Source organism: Gavia stellata, chromosome 2 (assembly GCF_030936135.1).
Source record: "Gavia stellata isolate bGavSte3 chromosome 2, bGavSte3.hap2, whole genome shotgun sequence".
NCBI lineage: Eukaryota > Metazoa > Chordata > Aves > Gaviiformes > Gaviidae > Gavia > Gavia stellata.
Window position 1 is genome coordinate 100,805,269 of NC_082595.1, and position 17,097 is coordinate 100,822,365.

Below are 17,097 nucleotides of genomic sequence, written 5' to 3' on the forward strand. Positions count from 1 at the left end.
GGAAAAAAATAACTTCTATATGAAGAGGATTTTCCCTTCTTGCACCATTTTAGACAGGGAACAAGAATGTAATGCTCCTTTACATCCTTCCATTCATCCTTTGAAAGTCTTCGTTCAAGATCCTTTCCCCTTAGGGGAGTTGATCTGTGGAGCTAATAGACAAGGAGACAGTGTACCCAAGAGCTGTTGTTGTTTAAATACCTGTGGGTTATTCTAGACCTGCCCATACATCTTCTTAATTCCCAGAAGGTGACACAATGGGTTGTGTCATTCCCTTCTCTTTTCCCACCCTTGGGAAAATCCATTGGATTCAAGTCACAAAGCACAGTCTTGCAGGCTCCTTGCACTGACCTTTCCTCTTTCCTCTTTTTCTTCTATATTGAGCTTTAGGTTTTATCCAAATGCTGCTCAACCAAGATTCCTAGATATTGTGACTATCAATAACAGCAATAATAATACTGTTATTCAGGGGGAACTACAAATGTGCATAACACTTCACATGTTTTTAAATGTCAGTGAGCTCAAGGGTGTTGTCCTCCAAGACATTTTTTCTAAGCAAGAACTGATTTAGTCCACTCCCTTGATATATATCTATGTATCATAGAATAGAATCATAGAATGGGTTGGGTTGGAAGGGACCTTAAAGATCATCTAGTTCCAACCCTCCTGCCATCGGCAGGGACATCTTCCGCTAGATCAGGTTGCTCAAAGCCCCGTCCAACCTGGCCTTGAAAAATTCCAGGGCTGTGGCATCCACAACTTCTCTGGGCAACCTGTTCCAGTGCCTCACCACCCTCACGGTGAAGAATTTCTTCCTTATAGCTAATCTAAATCTACCCTCTTTCAGCTTAAAGCCATTACCCCTTGACCTATCACTACATGCCCTTGTAAAAAGTCACAGAATCACAGAATCACAGAATGATTGGAAGGGGTTGGAAGGGACCTCTGGAGATCATCTAGTCCAACCCCTCCCCCACCAGAGCAGGTTCACCTAGAGCAGATTGCACAGGAATGCGTCCAAGTGAGTTTTGAATATCTCCAGAGAAGGAGACTCCACAACCTCTCTGGGCAGCTTGTTCCAGGGCTCTGCCACTCTCAAAGTAAAGAAGTTCCTCCTCATGTTTAGATGGACCTTCCTGTGATCAAGTTTGTGCCCATTACCTCTTGTCCTGTCACTGGGCACCACTGAAAAAAGACTGGCCCCATCCTCCTGGCACCCACCCCTTAAGTATTTATAAGCATTGATAAGATCCCCCCTCAGTCTTCTCTTCTCCAGACTAAAAAGACCCAAGTCCCTCAGCCTTTCCTCATAAGAAAGATGTTCCAGTCCCCTCATCATCTTCGTAGCCCTTTGCTGTACCCTCTCCAGCAGTTCCCTGTCCTTTTTGAACCGGGGAGCCCAGAACTGGACCCAGTACTCCAGATGTGTCCTCACCAGGGCAGAGTAGAGGGGAAGGATAACCTCCCTCGACTTGCTTGCCACACTTTTCTTGATGCACCCCAGGATGCCATTGGCCTTCTTGGCCCCAAGGGCACATTGCTGGCTCATGGTCATCCTGTTGTCCCCCAGCGCCCCCAAGTCCCTTTCCACAGAGCTGCTCTCCAGCAGGTCAGCCCCTAACCTGTACTGATGCATGGGGTTATTCCTCCCCAGGTGCAGTACCCTACACTTGCCTTTGTTGAATTTAATAAGGTTCCTCTCTGCCCAACTCTCCAGCCTGTCCAGGTCACGCTGAGTGGCAGCGCAGCCTTCCGGTGCGTCCGCCACTCCTCCCAGTTTTGTGTCATCAGCAAACAGTCCCTCTTCAGCTTTCTTGCAGGCCCCCTTCAGGTACTGGAAGGCTGCTGTAAGGTCTCCCTGGAGCCTTCTCTTCTCCAGACTGAACAACACCAACTCTCTCAGCCTGTCTACATAGGAGACGTGCTCCAGCCCATCTTCGTGGCCCTCCTCTGGACTCGCTCCAACAAGTCCATGTCCTTGTTATGTTGGGCGGTCCAGAGCTGAACACAGTACTCCGGGTAGGGTCTTACAAGAGCAGAGTAGAGGGGGAGAATCATCTCCCTCGAGGTCACACTTCTTTTGATGCAGCCCGGGATTTGGCTGGCTTTCTGGGCTGCAAGCGTGCACTGCTGCCTCATGCTGAGATTCTTGTCAACCAACACCCCCAAGTCCTTCTCCTCAGGGCTGCTCTCAAACCATTCTCCGCCCAGCCTGTATTTGTGCTTGGGATTGCCCTGACCCACATGCAGGACCTTGCACTTGGCCTTGTTGAACTTCATGAGGTTCGCATGGGCCCACCTCTCAAGCCTGTCAAGGGCCCTCTGGATGGCATCCCTTCCCTCCAGCGTGTCAACCACACCACACAGCTTGGTGTCGTTGGCAAACTTGCTGAAGGTGCCCTTGATCCCACTGTCCATGTTGCCGACAAAGATGTTAAACAGCTTTGGTCCCAATACCAATCCCTGAGGAACGCCACTCATTACTGGTCTCCACTTGGACATCGAGCCACTGACCGCAACTCTTTGAGTGCGACCATCCAGCCAATTCCTTATCCACCGAGTGGTCCATCTGTCAAATCCATATCTATATGGATTTGATACATGTCTATAGATATATATAGATATACATGCATGATCCTTTGCACCAGAATGCTGGTATTCCAGTTTCACATGATTAGAAACTTCATTTTAGTACCGTTCCTCTGTGAGTTGTTGGATTGCTTTCAAACTCAGTACTGAAAATAAAAGTCAATAGGATATGCCTAGGGACAACAGGGAAAAAAGGATGATACCAAGTCATTGCCCACTTGACTGTTATGCTAACTATTGCTGCTATTGCTACCATCCTTCCTGCCTCTCACCTCTAACTTTGGGGTCCTTTCCATTCAGTTTGCTCTTCCCCCTTTTGTCCTGCATGGAAACATTATTCTCCTATTAACAGCTCCGATCAGATATCTGTTTGTGTGCCAAGACCACAGGAGTTTAGGGGCAGATGTTGTGTGGTCTCCAAGCAAAGACATGTCAGGATTTACCTATGTGGGTTCCCAAGTACTCTGTGTCATTAACTCTCCCTAGCGCTTAGGTGTTGTTAAACATTTTGGTTACAACACAAAAAATAACCACTCCTAGTCCATTGCCTGGGGTTGGTTGGGCACAGAGGGATGAAGTGCACACCACTGCACACTGACTGACCTAGAGAGTGTGGTTATAGTCTGGTTACTTACTCTGTTACATGTGTTCCTATTGGGACCAAGCTGCCTGGAGGTGCAGGCTGGGGTTCCCTTTTCTAGCCTGTGGTGGCAACAAGCAGCAGGGCACACCGATGTTGGGAGCAGTCAGCCCTTCCCATTTTCTCTCCTTGAATACTCAATGCTTTTCTCAACAGACCAAGTTCTCTCAAGGTGCTCATGATACCATACAACTTTCCTCTTTTTCCACTCCTTTGGTTTTTCTGGACTTTAGATTGTAGTTTCCTTCCTTGGAAGTAAAGGTTTATGGACTGCTCTACAGCCAGAGGTTTTATGAATTGGAAAAGATATCTGAGTCCACCAATTCCCAGCTCACTGGAGTGAGCTGTGCTTGTAAGAGAATTGATAGTTCTTCCCAGAAGTTAAAGCTATTTGTTGGTAACTCCTGAATTAGCAGATTTTGCACTCAATATCAAGAAAAGGGATTTTGTAGGTTAGCACTCACTGACTTCTTGAGGTTCAAATCCTCAGTTCTGTGATACTCCCAGCTACAGCCATTTTCCTTCTCTTTCTGCAGTTTCCTTTCTGCAGTACTGGGCTATAACAACTCCGTATGTATAAGAATTTTAGGACATATTACATAAGTATATGAGACAGTCAGATATTTCAGGCATGAGAATTTTTTCTGCGGTTCCATCTGTATATTCATAAGATGGTTGTCTCAGACTTTAGTGACTTGTGTTTTAAATCGCTTTTTGGCTAGAAGTAGCACTTACTGATGCTTCTATAGTCCTGTTCTTTTGGGAAATTTGCACTAAGGACTTCACAACACAGCAGGCACAGCATTCAAGTTAATACTCTGAACCTTTGGAGCCAAAACTCACTGGGAAAATAAAGCCTTTTTCAGAAATAAAAAGGAGTCAGATGATCTTTACTGGGGAGGAAAAAAAAGGAGAAAAAAAAAAGAAAAGAAATGTCCCAGATCAGTCTATTCTCCATCTGGTATGTTCCCAGATTCCTAAAGAGATAACATGGTGTCAAGAAAAAGGATGTTGTAATTAGGCTGGGGCATAGCTACAGCACAGCAGGATCCTGACATTGTCATAGCCCTGTGCTGTCGCTGACCTTGGGGTAGTGGAAGACTGTGCCAAACTTAAAATAAATAAAGTGTTGCAGTGCTGCTGCGCAGTTAAGGAAGATCAAAGAGAAACAACATTTAATCAGCGGTAGTCATGGTGTTATGCACTAACAATACTAATTGTTTTGATGACAATTCTCTCTGAAGATTTTTTTTTTGTTAGAACTGAGTAATAACTGATCTGCTAGTGTATTGACCTATAGCACTACCACAGCTCAATTAAGTTTCTTATTGTCCAAATCTAATCAGAGAAAAGCTGAGATTGAAAATCGATTCATTTCCTGCTAGTTAATGACTAATTCCCCACAAATGTGAATATAGAGATTAACTTTTCAGGTTGAAAGATTTTTTTAGAGGTAGACCCTGCCAGATGGACGTTTGAGAAGAAGCAGAGTGGCTTCTTTTTCCCCATCCATCTTCCTCCAACCTCTTGGCATATGCTGACTGTAGCCTTTGGTTTTTCACTGTGGGTCTTGCTTTATCATGGACTGTGGTGTGTGCTTGTTCTCTGGTCTCTTAACTTAACCCGTGTCTCACACAATTGCAAGGAACTGGTATTGATAATTCAAGGTCAGCTCCTAAATTCTCATACATTTCTTCTCCATATGCTTCAAATGAGCATTTCTGCAGTGGCTAAAAACATCTGCAAGACAGGGTGACTTAGTCCTTAATAAGGTAAGAGCTAGTCACTGTCCTTGGAGGTCTGGGAAAGACAGAGACTCTTCTCTGATCCCACTTCAGCCTCTACAAGTTAGGAATTTTCCGGATGAAGGGGAGAAATTAGATTTCTTGGCTCTTGTAAATATTTCTTCTTTATGTGAAGAGCTAACAGCTGCTCATAAGCCTCCCCATGTGTCTATATGCATACATGTTCACAGCATTAAAGCTACTGAGCAGAGACATAAGCAGTAAACATCCATGAGGTTTGGGAGTTCTCCCCAGTTCTTACTAGTTGTATGACTCCCACTGTAGCAGTATCTGAAATAGTTGCAATCCTTTGTTGTGTTTATCCTCACAGCACGCCTCTGAGGTGGGAACATCTCACGAATTTACACATGGAGAACTGAGACCTGGATTTAAATAGTCATTTAGACTCTCCTCTTTGGTGGTCCTCGAGATTACCTTTCCAGAGGCTCAGCCCCGTAGCTCAGCGGCTGCTGAAATCTGTAGACCCACGGCTGTGGATGCTGCCCACTGCCTTGGGACCCTCTGGCAAGCTGAAGCGAGGTGGCTGGAGGCAGTTTTCCTGGGTGGGGCATTTCTACCTTCCACTGCAGGTGTGCTTAAGAGTGCAGTTATACCAGACTCCACATCTATGGGGGCAAAAGGCTGGAGGGCTTTTACTGTGAAGATTAGCTCTGGGACAGTGTATAAGGTTTTTTCCTCATGTTTCTGTATCATTCCTGCTCTGCAACTGATGCTTTATCCCTGATGTCTTTTTATTATTCACCTTGCTGCAGAAAATACTGTGCTGGCTTCTGCTTTGCAGCAATGAATTTTGCCAGTGTTGAAATGTCTGTATCTTGTGTATCAATCCGTTGTAATCCTATAGGGTAATCTCTTTCCTGATACTCCACAAAACATAATCAGACTCATTTTTTTGGCTGACTCAAGACAACTTGATTGCTCTGAAGGAATCTGGCTGGTAAACCCCACGCAGACCTGCAGTACTGGGTTGTGCTATTGCATGGTCCGATCCTGCATTTTTCCAGTGGGTCAGCCCAGTGGACCTTTTGTTTGTGTAAAACAGAATAAAAAGGCTAAAGTTGAGCCAGAAATGGCCTTTCTCCCAGATACCAAGCAGGGACTCATATGCTTTGGGTGTGAAGTGCTTTGGTACATGTATGACAAGCTGGAAGGTGATAATAACCCTTCAAAGACTGGTTGGGAGAAGAGGGAGAAAAAGGAAAACTGATAATGTTTTGCTCCTAGTAAGAGCAGCTGTAGGAGGAACACCAAATGAATCTGACTTCTGAAGCAGTGTAGCTATATTAACATGCAAGAGAAAAAAATAATACATCGATGCAGTTGCTTCATTGCATATTCCGTCAGCAGAAGCTGCAGTCCTATAGATGGACAGTCTAAATATCATCGTCTGCTTTGATAATCTTGCTGTTTGTTGGGTTACATTAAGAGTGCCTAAGAGTAATACATTGAGCTTGGATTTCAAAAGGTACAAACTCTGACACAGTAGTACCATTTTTATTCATTTGTTTGCATTTTGGAAGACAGAGGAAATACAATTCACTAACCATGAACAGAGTTTGTTAGGACTACGCTTGTTCTTTCCAGCTTCATCTGCAAAGCAAAAATAGCTGAGCAAAAGAAATTTTTAAGCTAACTGGCCTGCTAATATACACATGACGTGGTTGGGCAAGGTTCTCAGCTTTGAAAAGTTTTCCACAAAACCCTGCTGCTATTCCAGGCAGTTTTTACATGCATCATTAACCCACAGAGTCAACCAACCTGCCCATTTTCCTCTGGCTGTACCGTGGTGGAGTGAGACCCAGGATCCCCATCAGCCTCATTAATGCAGCAAGTGCTTCAGCTCATGTGGAGATCAGTGGCATCAGTGCTGTAGCTGGGGGTGAGCTATTGCGAGAGCTTTTAGATCTCTCCTAGGATTTCTCTGCATAATGGGGTGATAATGTAGAGTGGGGAGGAATAGGGGATAAGGAGAAGGCTGAGAAGAGGGTCCCATCCATACCACACATCTGAACATCGTGTCTGGATCTGTTATAGCATCCCATCTCTAGCACAGTGTAGAGACATGGTCCAATTCCACCCCCTGGCATTTCAATAATGAAATTATCATTGTAATCCTCACTTTATTTTCAATGCATATGAACAAGATGGCCCCACACCTTTCGAAGGCACATGATGTGCCTTTCTGTGCTGATGTGCTGCTACTCTGTGGCTGAGAGCTGGGAACAGGACAGGAACATCTGTATCTCCGGGATCCAAATGCCTCAACGTTTGATTAAATTGTTAATGGAAGCATGCATAGCTGCTGAAATTAACTCTGCTTCTGTGAAGCCAAATTCTTGGGTGCTCATTCATTGCCCATTATGTCTCTGCAGTAAACTTCTGCCTCGGAGAGCTGAGACTCAAATCCTTAGTGGTTATCGAAATGCATCTAAATGCTTTTCATTTAAAGGGCATTTGGGGATAGGAGCCACGGAAGGACTTCAGCACAGTAAGGTGTGGGTAATTGCCTCTGGGAACAGGATCTCCAAAGTCTAGACAGAAGAGTTGTGTGAGGAAAGCCCTTGGAAATCCACAGCCAAAATATCTGGAGACCTTAAAGTGGTGAGAGACCTGGCTATGAAGACGATTGCTCAGTACCCTTCCTTGCCTGTGTCCCTTTGTGGGTTTTGCCTTGGTTGCATAAAGGTCCGTGGGGGTCTGGACTTGAATAACAACATTTGGATGTGTTTCAGTTCATTAAAAATCTCACCCAATGAATAGTAACTCAGGGAAAAACCTTTGACAGAACTAGAAAGCGGTATGGAAATGCTTTCAGTTTTAGCATGATCGTAGGCCCAATTCAAAACCCCCTGAAGTAATTGGATCATTTGCATTGGCCCATACTGCTAATAATATACATTGTGCTTAGTATCGTAGTGGTTAGGATGCAGATGAGAGGAAAGGAGAATTGTGAAAATTATCCGAGTTAAAGTAGGTTTTTTAATATATTTAGTGGGGGAAATGCTAGAATTCAAACCTTCTCTCTCCTAAAGGAGTTCCTCAACCACTAATTTGTTAAAAAAAAAAAGTTTGCTCTGTTTCTGGTCCCTTTAATATTAGTTCACACAAGCTGTTCCCAGTTTGGGAACTCGTCGTTCCCTGATCCATACTATGCTGCAGCCGACGCTGTCTCCTGTTCGGCTTGTCTCAGGTAGGGGAGGGAAGTGAGTGTGGGGTTCCCACGTCCAAGCTGAGACCTTTCAGCAGGGAAAGGACATTGCATCATCCCACTGCTGTGATTTTGGACAGCCTGTTTTGTAGGCAAGCACTGAAAACACTTGTTCAGACAAAAGTATGTAGAAGATAGCTGGGAAGAGGCCTAGTCTGAGAATTACAAGGACTGGAACTCTCCCTCCTTAGGACCGTGAAGACTTTGCAATAAACCCCATAATTTAAGCTTAATGATCCCTTTGCTCCCCCGACAGCCAGTCAAGCGAGAAGTCTCTGACACCTAATTTGGCCGCTCCAGGTGGCTCTCGGGAGAAGCCTCTCTCCATTGACCAAAGAGCGAGGCACGGCACCGACCCAGGGCCACGCTGTGGCTCTCACACCCACAGGCGCTCCGGCTCACAGCCCCGTCCTGCTTGGCCTTGCCCTGTCCCTGGTCCCCTCCCCGCCGCCCCCCGCCACCCTTGGCGGGGTGCTCTCTGCCAGCCTCTCACAGCCGTTCGCGTTCATTTCCCTGGCATTACTCCGGAGAATAAGGGTGAGACCTAACATGAATAAGAGGGGCACATTGTGCCTTATCCATTCTTAATCCACACATCCTCAGGAAGTCTTGAAAATGTGTCTTTATCTATTTTAAAGGTGTATCTGTCCTGACCTGCCCTTGAGCTGTGTATTCCCAGGGCAGTCAAACCTCTTCCAGAAGGACAAATGTCGTGGCCGTGTCTTTTTGCGCTGCTGTGGTTATTAGTTTTCAGTTTTGTAGAAAGAGGTGCTGGCAGGCACAGGCTGCAGCCCCTCAGGTCAGCCTGGTGCCAGAGCGGCACAACCTCCCCACGGGTCCTGATGGTCCCAGCCTGTACATCTCTTCCTCTTCTCACACCTTAACACATGAAGTGCAAGAGTACTATATGTTACAGTAGGTTACGATTATTTTTTCTAAACAAGAGAATTAAAAAGGACTTTTTTTTCTTATCTCCTTGGCTCCTGCATTTGTACTGTTGTCAGGAGCCCAGAGCTTTGTCCTCTTGAAAAACTAGTGAGCAGCAACCTACACCCCAGTCATCACAGGCATCCCCCTCAGTGACCAACATACTGCTGCAGCTTTATCTCATGGTGAAAATATCCACAGCATTCATGTGCTGTAGTTTCAAACACATTTAACGCTGCGGCCCTGCAGGGTGGGAGACCATATCTGATTCATGACATACAAAGCTGGGGATAAAACCTCAGGTCTGAACTCGGTCCCTCTACAGAAAAGATTGTGGGTAACAGCTACTAGAGCTGCTGAGCAAATACACTTCAAAGGACTGCTCACTTCCAAGGATCTGTAAGATGGGGCTTCAGCAGCAGCTATCAGCATCTGGGCTCAAATTTAAGATTTGCTACAAAAAATACCGGTCTGAGCTTCTACCAGCAGCCACACTTTCTGATTCTCAAAGTGCTCATGTTGCCCACTTACAAAGGTGAACTGGGTGCCTAGCAAACTTATTACAGGGAGGAAAGAATACCCTAACAAGGTAGATAAATAGGGTAAGTAACTCCTTCCTAACATGTAACAGCATCAATTATACATGGCTTTTCCCACGGGAGCCAACTTCTAGGACCGTTTCCACATGCCGGCCCCCAATGATGCTCGTGCTGCTCCTTGCGCTGGCTGTGCCTCCCTCGTCCCTCTTCGCCACTTCAGCCTTGGGCAGAGCGTGGCAGTGCTGAGCCCCAGATGGCGTGTCTCAGCTCCTGGGGGAATCGGCAACTGCTTTTTCCATCTTTGCCAAGCCTGGGATACAGAAGCCCTGCATCACCTCCTTCTCTCCCACCTCCCGTTCTGCACTCCAGCTCCCACCTCAGTGCTGGAAGCTGTGACCTTAACCAGTGACCGAGTCGTCACCTGGGCATGTGTAGGCAGCATGTTCAGCTTTCGGTACGCATCTCTAATTCTGGGTTTCTGCATTTTATAGCAGAATTTCCCTCTTAATAGAAATGCATCTCAAACATGATAAAACATTGCATGAAAAACAAAGCACCTCTCAGGCCATCTGTAGAGTCTCTCCACCCCACCCTACCAATGAAGGAAAGACCCTTCTTTTTTGCAACCCCACATCACAGGAATTTGAGGAAGTGTATTGGTTTTGGTTTTATTTTTTCTTTGTGTTTTAGCCATATGTTAAAGCTTTAGCCATATGCTTTAGCATATGCCTTATGCTTTTTCAGTAACTCCCTCCCAAAGATGATCTGAATAGAGTTGGTCACAGAGCTGTCTGTGAACAGCATCTCTTCAAAGATGCTAGAACCATCTGCAGCTGAGCAGATAAATATTTCTAGATATTTGATCAGTTTCCCTAAGACTGAAGTTATGTACAATTTGTTGATGCTATTCGCTAGATATTCTTATTCCGGGACCCTGTGAACTCCCCCCCAGATATGGGAAAAGCATCTGGAAACACTCTGGGAGCTAAGAACCTGCAAGACATTCTTCTCCTCCAAAATTAAGAAGGAGAATAAGAGGGATTTTTTTTTTTATCTTCCTTTTTCCTTTCCTAATTGGTAGTTGTCTGTAGAGATAACACTTTCTTCACACACCAGCGTGTTGACCTAACCGGTCGCAAAAACCACAGGCCAGGCAGCAGATGCAAAGCAGAAACAAAGGAATGACCAGTGTTTGGTCACCCACGGAACTGACTGCTGTAAAAAGCCCAGGCAAGTATCGTTTGTCTTGATTTTTGGATGAAAAGGGTAAAGCAGGAGACAATGTTGGTGTGTAGAGTGCACACTTTTCAATAGTCCCATTGCAGCAGAAGGGAACTGGTTGCTTTCACATGTAGATTGATCACCTGGACAAGGGTTTGCAGAGGAGGCTGAAGAACGCACTGACCTGCCCAGGGGCTGCACCCTCTGAAAATCCCCGTTGTGTTTCTTTACCTGTTTCTGAGGCATTCACTGAGCTCACGCCGGAGTGCCACATGAGGCAGACTAAACCACCCTTCTCATATCCCCCCTGCCAAAAATGGGCGTTTGTCTTCTGGTGATCCCTCTCTCCCAGTGCCACTTGGCTCAGACTACTCTTAAAGTAGTTAACAATCTGTGCCTTTACACCTTGCTAAGGCCTCACTGTATTTTAATAGTCAAATAATGTTTTACCAGAGCTGGCTTCTTTTGCTCTGTAATTGTTTTGGTTTTCTTTTACTCCATTTCTTATTTATGAAGCATTTCAAAACAGGCCAATGGAAGTCTTCAAGTAAGTTTTTAAACAAGTTTTGACAATGTTTTTTAGTCATTCTGAGCTAAAAATAATAGAAATCAGCAGGTACAGACTGGAGAAGAGTGCTTTCAGTCCCTAAAGGACCTTTTACTGCATTTGCTCCTTAGAGGGAGGCAAACAGAGAGAAAAAGAAAGAAAAAAAAAAGGCATTAATTCAATTTGTTCACCTTACTAGGCTGTAAAAGCCAAGGCTTAGCTCTGAGCATTGCCACCGCCTTTCTCACCTCAGAAGAGAAAATGTTGTCTTGTCTGTGATGAAAAAAATAGAAGAATGCTTTTCTCCCTGCTACGTGAGGTTAATGGTATGACTGGCACAAGAGGTAGGCACAGCTTGCTTATGGTTCTCTGATGGGAGACTGAATGATGTTCGTGTTTCCTCAAGAATAATTTAGAAATGGTCTTCGGCATCTCCAGCCATTGACCCCTCCTAATCCCCAGCTTCGTTCTTGGGCTCTTGAGTATTTCTGTGTGCCTACCACTTCTTAGCCATTTTTTGTAGGTGAGCTTCTTCATTGCATTTTAGTTCTTTGGTCCCACCAGTACATTTGTACCATTTCCCAGTCTGGATCAAAGGAGAATAGCACCTGAATGTGTTTTGTTTCTCTGGACAGTGAGAAGGACGATCCCATTTCCCTCTAGCTGCTTGCCTTTCTGTTACAGAGGCACAGACACAGACAGAGTCACAGAAATACCAATCGGGCAGCATCCTCAGCAATAGTCAGCTCTTAACTGAAACACTTGGAAGACTGTGAAATGTTGAAGTATTTTGTTTCATAACCTATATGTCACAGGACAGTGATCAGCACAGATTTAAAAAGCAAGAGATTATTCTGATTGTCTTTTCATCTTTGAATAGCCAGCAAGCTCCCAAGAATAGAAGGGGGGGAGCAGTGGAGTCCCGGTGGAGCTACAGGGCACAAGAGCCACTTCTTAACTTCCCACCAGTGATCTGCAGAAGTGTACGTGTATCTATACACACACACGTGTAAAATTGTCACCTGCGTTACCATCTGCAGCTGATACAGAAGTTGGGGAAAAGATAGATCATGAAGAAAAGAAAGCATGAGCAGGATTTCCCATAACCTGCAAACAATGTTCTGGTTTTGGATAACATTCACATAATTTTGTTCTTTCACAGCCAAATGTAGGGTTGTAAGCACAAAGAGCCTTCCCGCAGAGGGAGCTCGATTTGCTTTGACAGAAGGTGGAGGTTTGCACTAGAAGAGCAATTCAGCAAGGTCTGGTAGCTGCAGTCACTGCAGTCCTGAATTGTATCATATACCTTTATGTGTGTTTACAAGCCCAATCACGCTTACCATACCAGAGTCCAAAAATTTTTAAAGGTCAAAAATCAGAAAGTAAAGAAAAGAGCTGCAACAGTACCTTGAGGTATTTACAGCTCCATCACTTTGGATTATCAAAACAGAAACAGGGGCTGGGTTGAATACAGGTACATAAGTTACATTTTCAGGAGGAGACAATACTAAATGCCTCTTTCAGCTATTGGAGAAGGGGCGTAGAAGCAGCAGCTGGATGCTGACTCATACTTTGTCAGATTAAAAAATCGCAACTTTAACAGCAATGTTAACCTGGACAAAATACCACTGGAATGGGTACAGTGTCCCTCTCTCTCTCCCAATACCTCCACACCATGTTCAAATATCTCCCCAAAAAGATACTTGGGAAGTGAGATGGACATATTTGATACCTCTTGTGGGATAATTCAGCAATTTGCATCACTTTGGGGGTAATTCACAACAGGGCAATATTCTGAACGGATGGAGGTGGGCAAAATTTGACTGTGCTCTCTCTTTTGAGGGGAAGAGGAAGATTTTACCATGACTATAATGCCACGTAGCCAGAGAAGCGATAGTATCATAGCTTTTCAGCAACACAAAGGTTATCCAGAATTTTGTCTGAAAAGTTGATATCAGAGAAAACAGTAAGTTTAAAGGAAACTTTGCAGTTAGAACCCCTTTGGCAAGGTAGCAATGGCTCCTGACATGACCCGCACGGCCACATAGTACAAGCAGCTGGCTGCGCACCAAGTTTTGCATTTTTAGGGCAAGGCACAGTATCCAAACGGTCATTTGGCCTCCTCAAAGGAAAAGCAACAAAGGCTTGCCATGTTCCACATCTGTGTTTAGTCAGACAATTAGTAGCGCCCATTTCGGTATATGCTGTGAGATCCCTACGTACCCCCAAGAAATTTGAGTATATTGTTCAAGAGCTTTCATAGCTGACCACAGCAAGCGTCAGCCTGCAGTGAAAGCTCTGGACAGGGAAATGGAAAATTGTAAAATGCAGACCCACTTCCTCGGCTACCACCGAAGTCTTTCCTTCAAACTTAACATTATTAAATGCAATACTTACTAAGATTTGGAATTTTAAAAAGCACAAAAGGAGATGGCTCTCAGATTGGGAGTAAAGCACATTTCTATTTTAGGAGCACGAAAAGCTCCATGGAATTGGGTAGGGAATATAGAAACAATCATTTGTGTACAGTCCCTTCACTGCAATGGGACTTCAGCACTGGGTTAAAACTCCCTTTCTTAAGAGGTATGTTTTCTTGAGTCTGGGCCACAGAAAGAACCACCACTGTCTCAAATGTCTTAAATCATACATTTCTTGAGGGAAAAAATATCAGCTGAAAACTTACATGTTATGGTCATTTAAAACACTTTGTTAGGCTACAGTCAGTTGCAGTGTTCACTGAGCATGGATATTGAACATGAAAAGCATTGTCCTGTATTGTTTAACTGAATCTCAATTCTCATCTTATGTACTTGTGTTATGTTGGTTGGAAGATAACATATGTTCCTGTTTTTTTACGCTGTGTGGATTTTTTTTAAAAATAAATGAAGTTATATAACAACAAGCCCCCACATCTACTTGGTTGCAACATGGCAAGGGCTGGTTACTCCCAGGCAGAAAAAATACTGTTAAACTGCACCTTGGTTGCTGTATTTCATAGTCAGAGAATATTATGTACACTCTCCCATTTGCACCCAACTTCATTTTAAGGTTCATCTAATTAATTTAGCTTTAAATTAGCGTTAAATATATTTGTAATATAGTTTGCAGTAACCTAAAATTTTTGTCAAAGTAAGTTTTTAATAATCTTTACACTAGAACTGTTCGGGAAGCTTACATTACATATCTTTGGTTTCACACAAAGCCCACCAGGTACGTAGCTTGCTCCCTTGCGTTGCCCACAGTTCTATTTATTATTTTCTTTTGCAGTTCTTCCCATATGGAGATGCTTCAAAGTTTGCTCAGCATGCCTTCCGAACCTTTGATAAGAACGGAGATGGGACCATTGACTTCAGAGAGTTCATTTGTGCATTGTCCATCACCTCACGAGGCAGTTTCGAGCAAAAGCTGAACTGGGCCTTCAACATGTACGACCTGGATGGTGACGGTAAAATTACAAGAGTGGAAATGCTGGAAATTATAGAGGTGAGATCAATACGACACTTAAAAATAACATGTCTGAACATTAATAAAATTTGTTTACTTGTTCACATATGCTTTAGATTTTAAGCACACAAGAGGCTGTACTGTATCATTAAAAAAGTACATTACATACATTCATCCTACTCTCATACCTAACTGATGCAAGCACACTAACATTTCAATAGCTGTAATCTCTAAGAATTGCAGAGAGCACATATGTGCATATAAGCTTTTAAATATCAAGAGGTAATTTTATTTCTAAGGAACAGATTAACCATAAGAACAGCACAGCAAAGGATTTACAACATCCATCTGAAAATCACTTGACACCCATGAAATTACTGGTTTGTAGCTCAAGTAGCTGAAACTTCACTGGAGATTAACTTTAGATGATTACAAAAATTTAGAGGGATAACGACACACTATTTTAAGTGAGGTCTCACAGATGGGCTTTAAGATGACCACAGCATATAAGAGGAAGGATAAAGTTTACTGCCCTCATCATCTGCCGGCTACTCACCACAGTAGTTAATACCAGATTTTGCTCACATGTACACATAGAAAGCTATTAAAAGGTGATGAGTTCTAAAACTGATTATTCGGAATTTATGTGAAATATTTCAATGGAGTGACTAAAAGCCAAATAAGTTGATCCAGAGAATCAGTTGATCCAGAGAATTGGTTACAACAGTTTTGCACTGTGAAACAGAAAGCCAAAGAAATTCATTCCAGGATGCAAAATGCAACCATTGAAATAAATATACATCTAAAGAAAGTAAAACGCATTCTTCCCTGTTTCAAGTATATGGACATCAGACTCTAAGAAAAAAAGAAAAGAAAATCTTTGGGGGAAACTGGCAATCATTTTATTGTTGGAATACCTTTCCAGAATTTGATCACATCAAAAAATCACGTTAATTCATATGTTGAATTTTCTATTTGGTTTCTTTCCAAAGGCCATCTACAAAATGGTGGGCACTGTGATAATGATGAAAATGAATGAGGATGGTCTGACGCCTGAGCAACGGGTAGACAAGATCTTCAGTAAAATGGATAAGAACAAAGATGACCAGATCACGCTGGATGAATTCAAAGAAGCTGCAAAGAGTGATCCTTCCATTGTATTACTCCTGCAGTGTGACATTCAAAAATGAGCTTGTGTACAATGCGTCATAGACTGCACAGAAGTTTAATGTTCCATTCAGTTTGCAGCTATTTCCACACACACAAAAATTTGCTTGGACTACCTATAAATGGACTTGCTTCTTGTGTTTGAAACACTTGTGTGCATGAGAATGTCATTTGCTAAATAATTTTAAAGGTATATATTATAAAAATAAACTGCCACAACGTGATGTGTGCGATGTCGTTTCATAACAACCCTATTCCTCTGAAGCCTGTGCAGCAGTCCTGTGCTGCAGTGAATTATATTATTTATTGTTCATGTTTTACTGATGCTAGCTCTGTGTCTCCTAGACTGAGTAATGTTAGTGACACTGAATTCCCATGGTAATGTTAACTGTTTATTATAAATTACGTCACCATTCTGCTGTAAAGTAGTACTGGACAGACAGAGGGGACGAGTTCCTCAGCTCTTAAGTCTGATCCACACATGTGCTTGTATTGTCAGTGGATATAAATGTACTTCATTTGCATGCCTTTTAGGTTTGCCTTAATTCTTACCTCATTTGCATCCCTTCAATCTGGAAAGAGCTATGTCAGAGGAATGCAGTATAAAAAAAAAGAAAATCCTGCTAAAATGATCCCTTTAATTAAAAAAATATATATAAATATATATATATAATGTTTAAAATATTGTTTTATTGGAAGTTTAAAGGTTTTATTGGAAGTGTATTGATCTTTGCCTGAATTTTCAAAAGCTTCCACAGAGGTTGCAATATATATGTCCCAAAATAAATTTATAACATTTGACCTCTTCCCCTAATTCTTATTTCATGTCTTCTGCATGGTAATAGAAAAAAAAAAAGTTCAATCTCTTTAACTATCTGTCGCTGTACTACTGGGAAATATATATTTCATTACAAAGCATGAAGAAAACTTCTTTGCACTCACTCACTAGAAGAGTCATATTATACGAAACCGAAAGTTGTAGTTCTTGTATTTACCAACAGAGCAGCTGT

General features: G+C 43.2%; 1 protein-coding gene across 2 annotated transcripts in view; it reads left to right on the plus strand.

Moving 5' to 3' along the window:
- The window catches only part of VSNL1 (visinin like 1), a 51,492-nt gene extending 35,382 nt beyond the window's left edge, over positions 1-16,110 (plus strand). Inside the window, exons 2-3 of one of the 2 annotated variants that reach the window (XM_059834574.1) lie at positions 14,744-14,959; positions 15,913-16,110. In XM_059834574.1, coding sequence (XP_059690557.1) covers positions 14,744-14,959; positions 15,913-16,110 — 414 coding nt within the window. The remainder of the gene's footprint in view (positions 1-14,743; positions 14,960-15,912) is intronic. The other variant, XM_059834579.1, reaches the window with a different exon arrangement.
- The last annotated feature ends 987 nt before the right edge of the window (positions 16,111-17,097 follow it).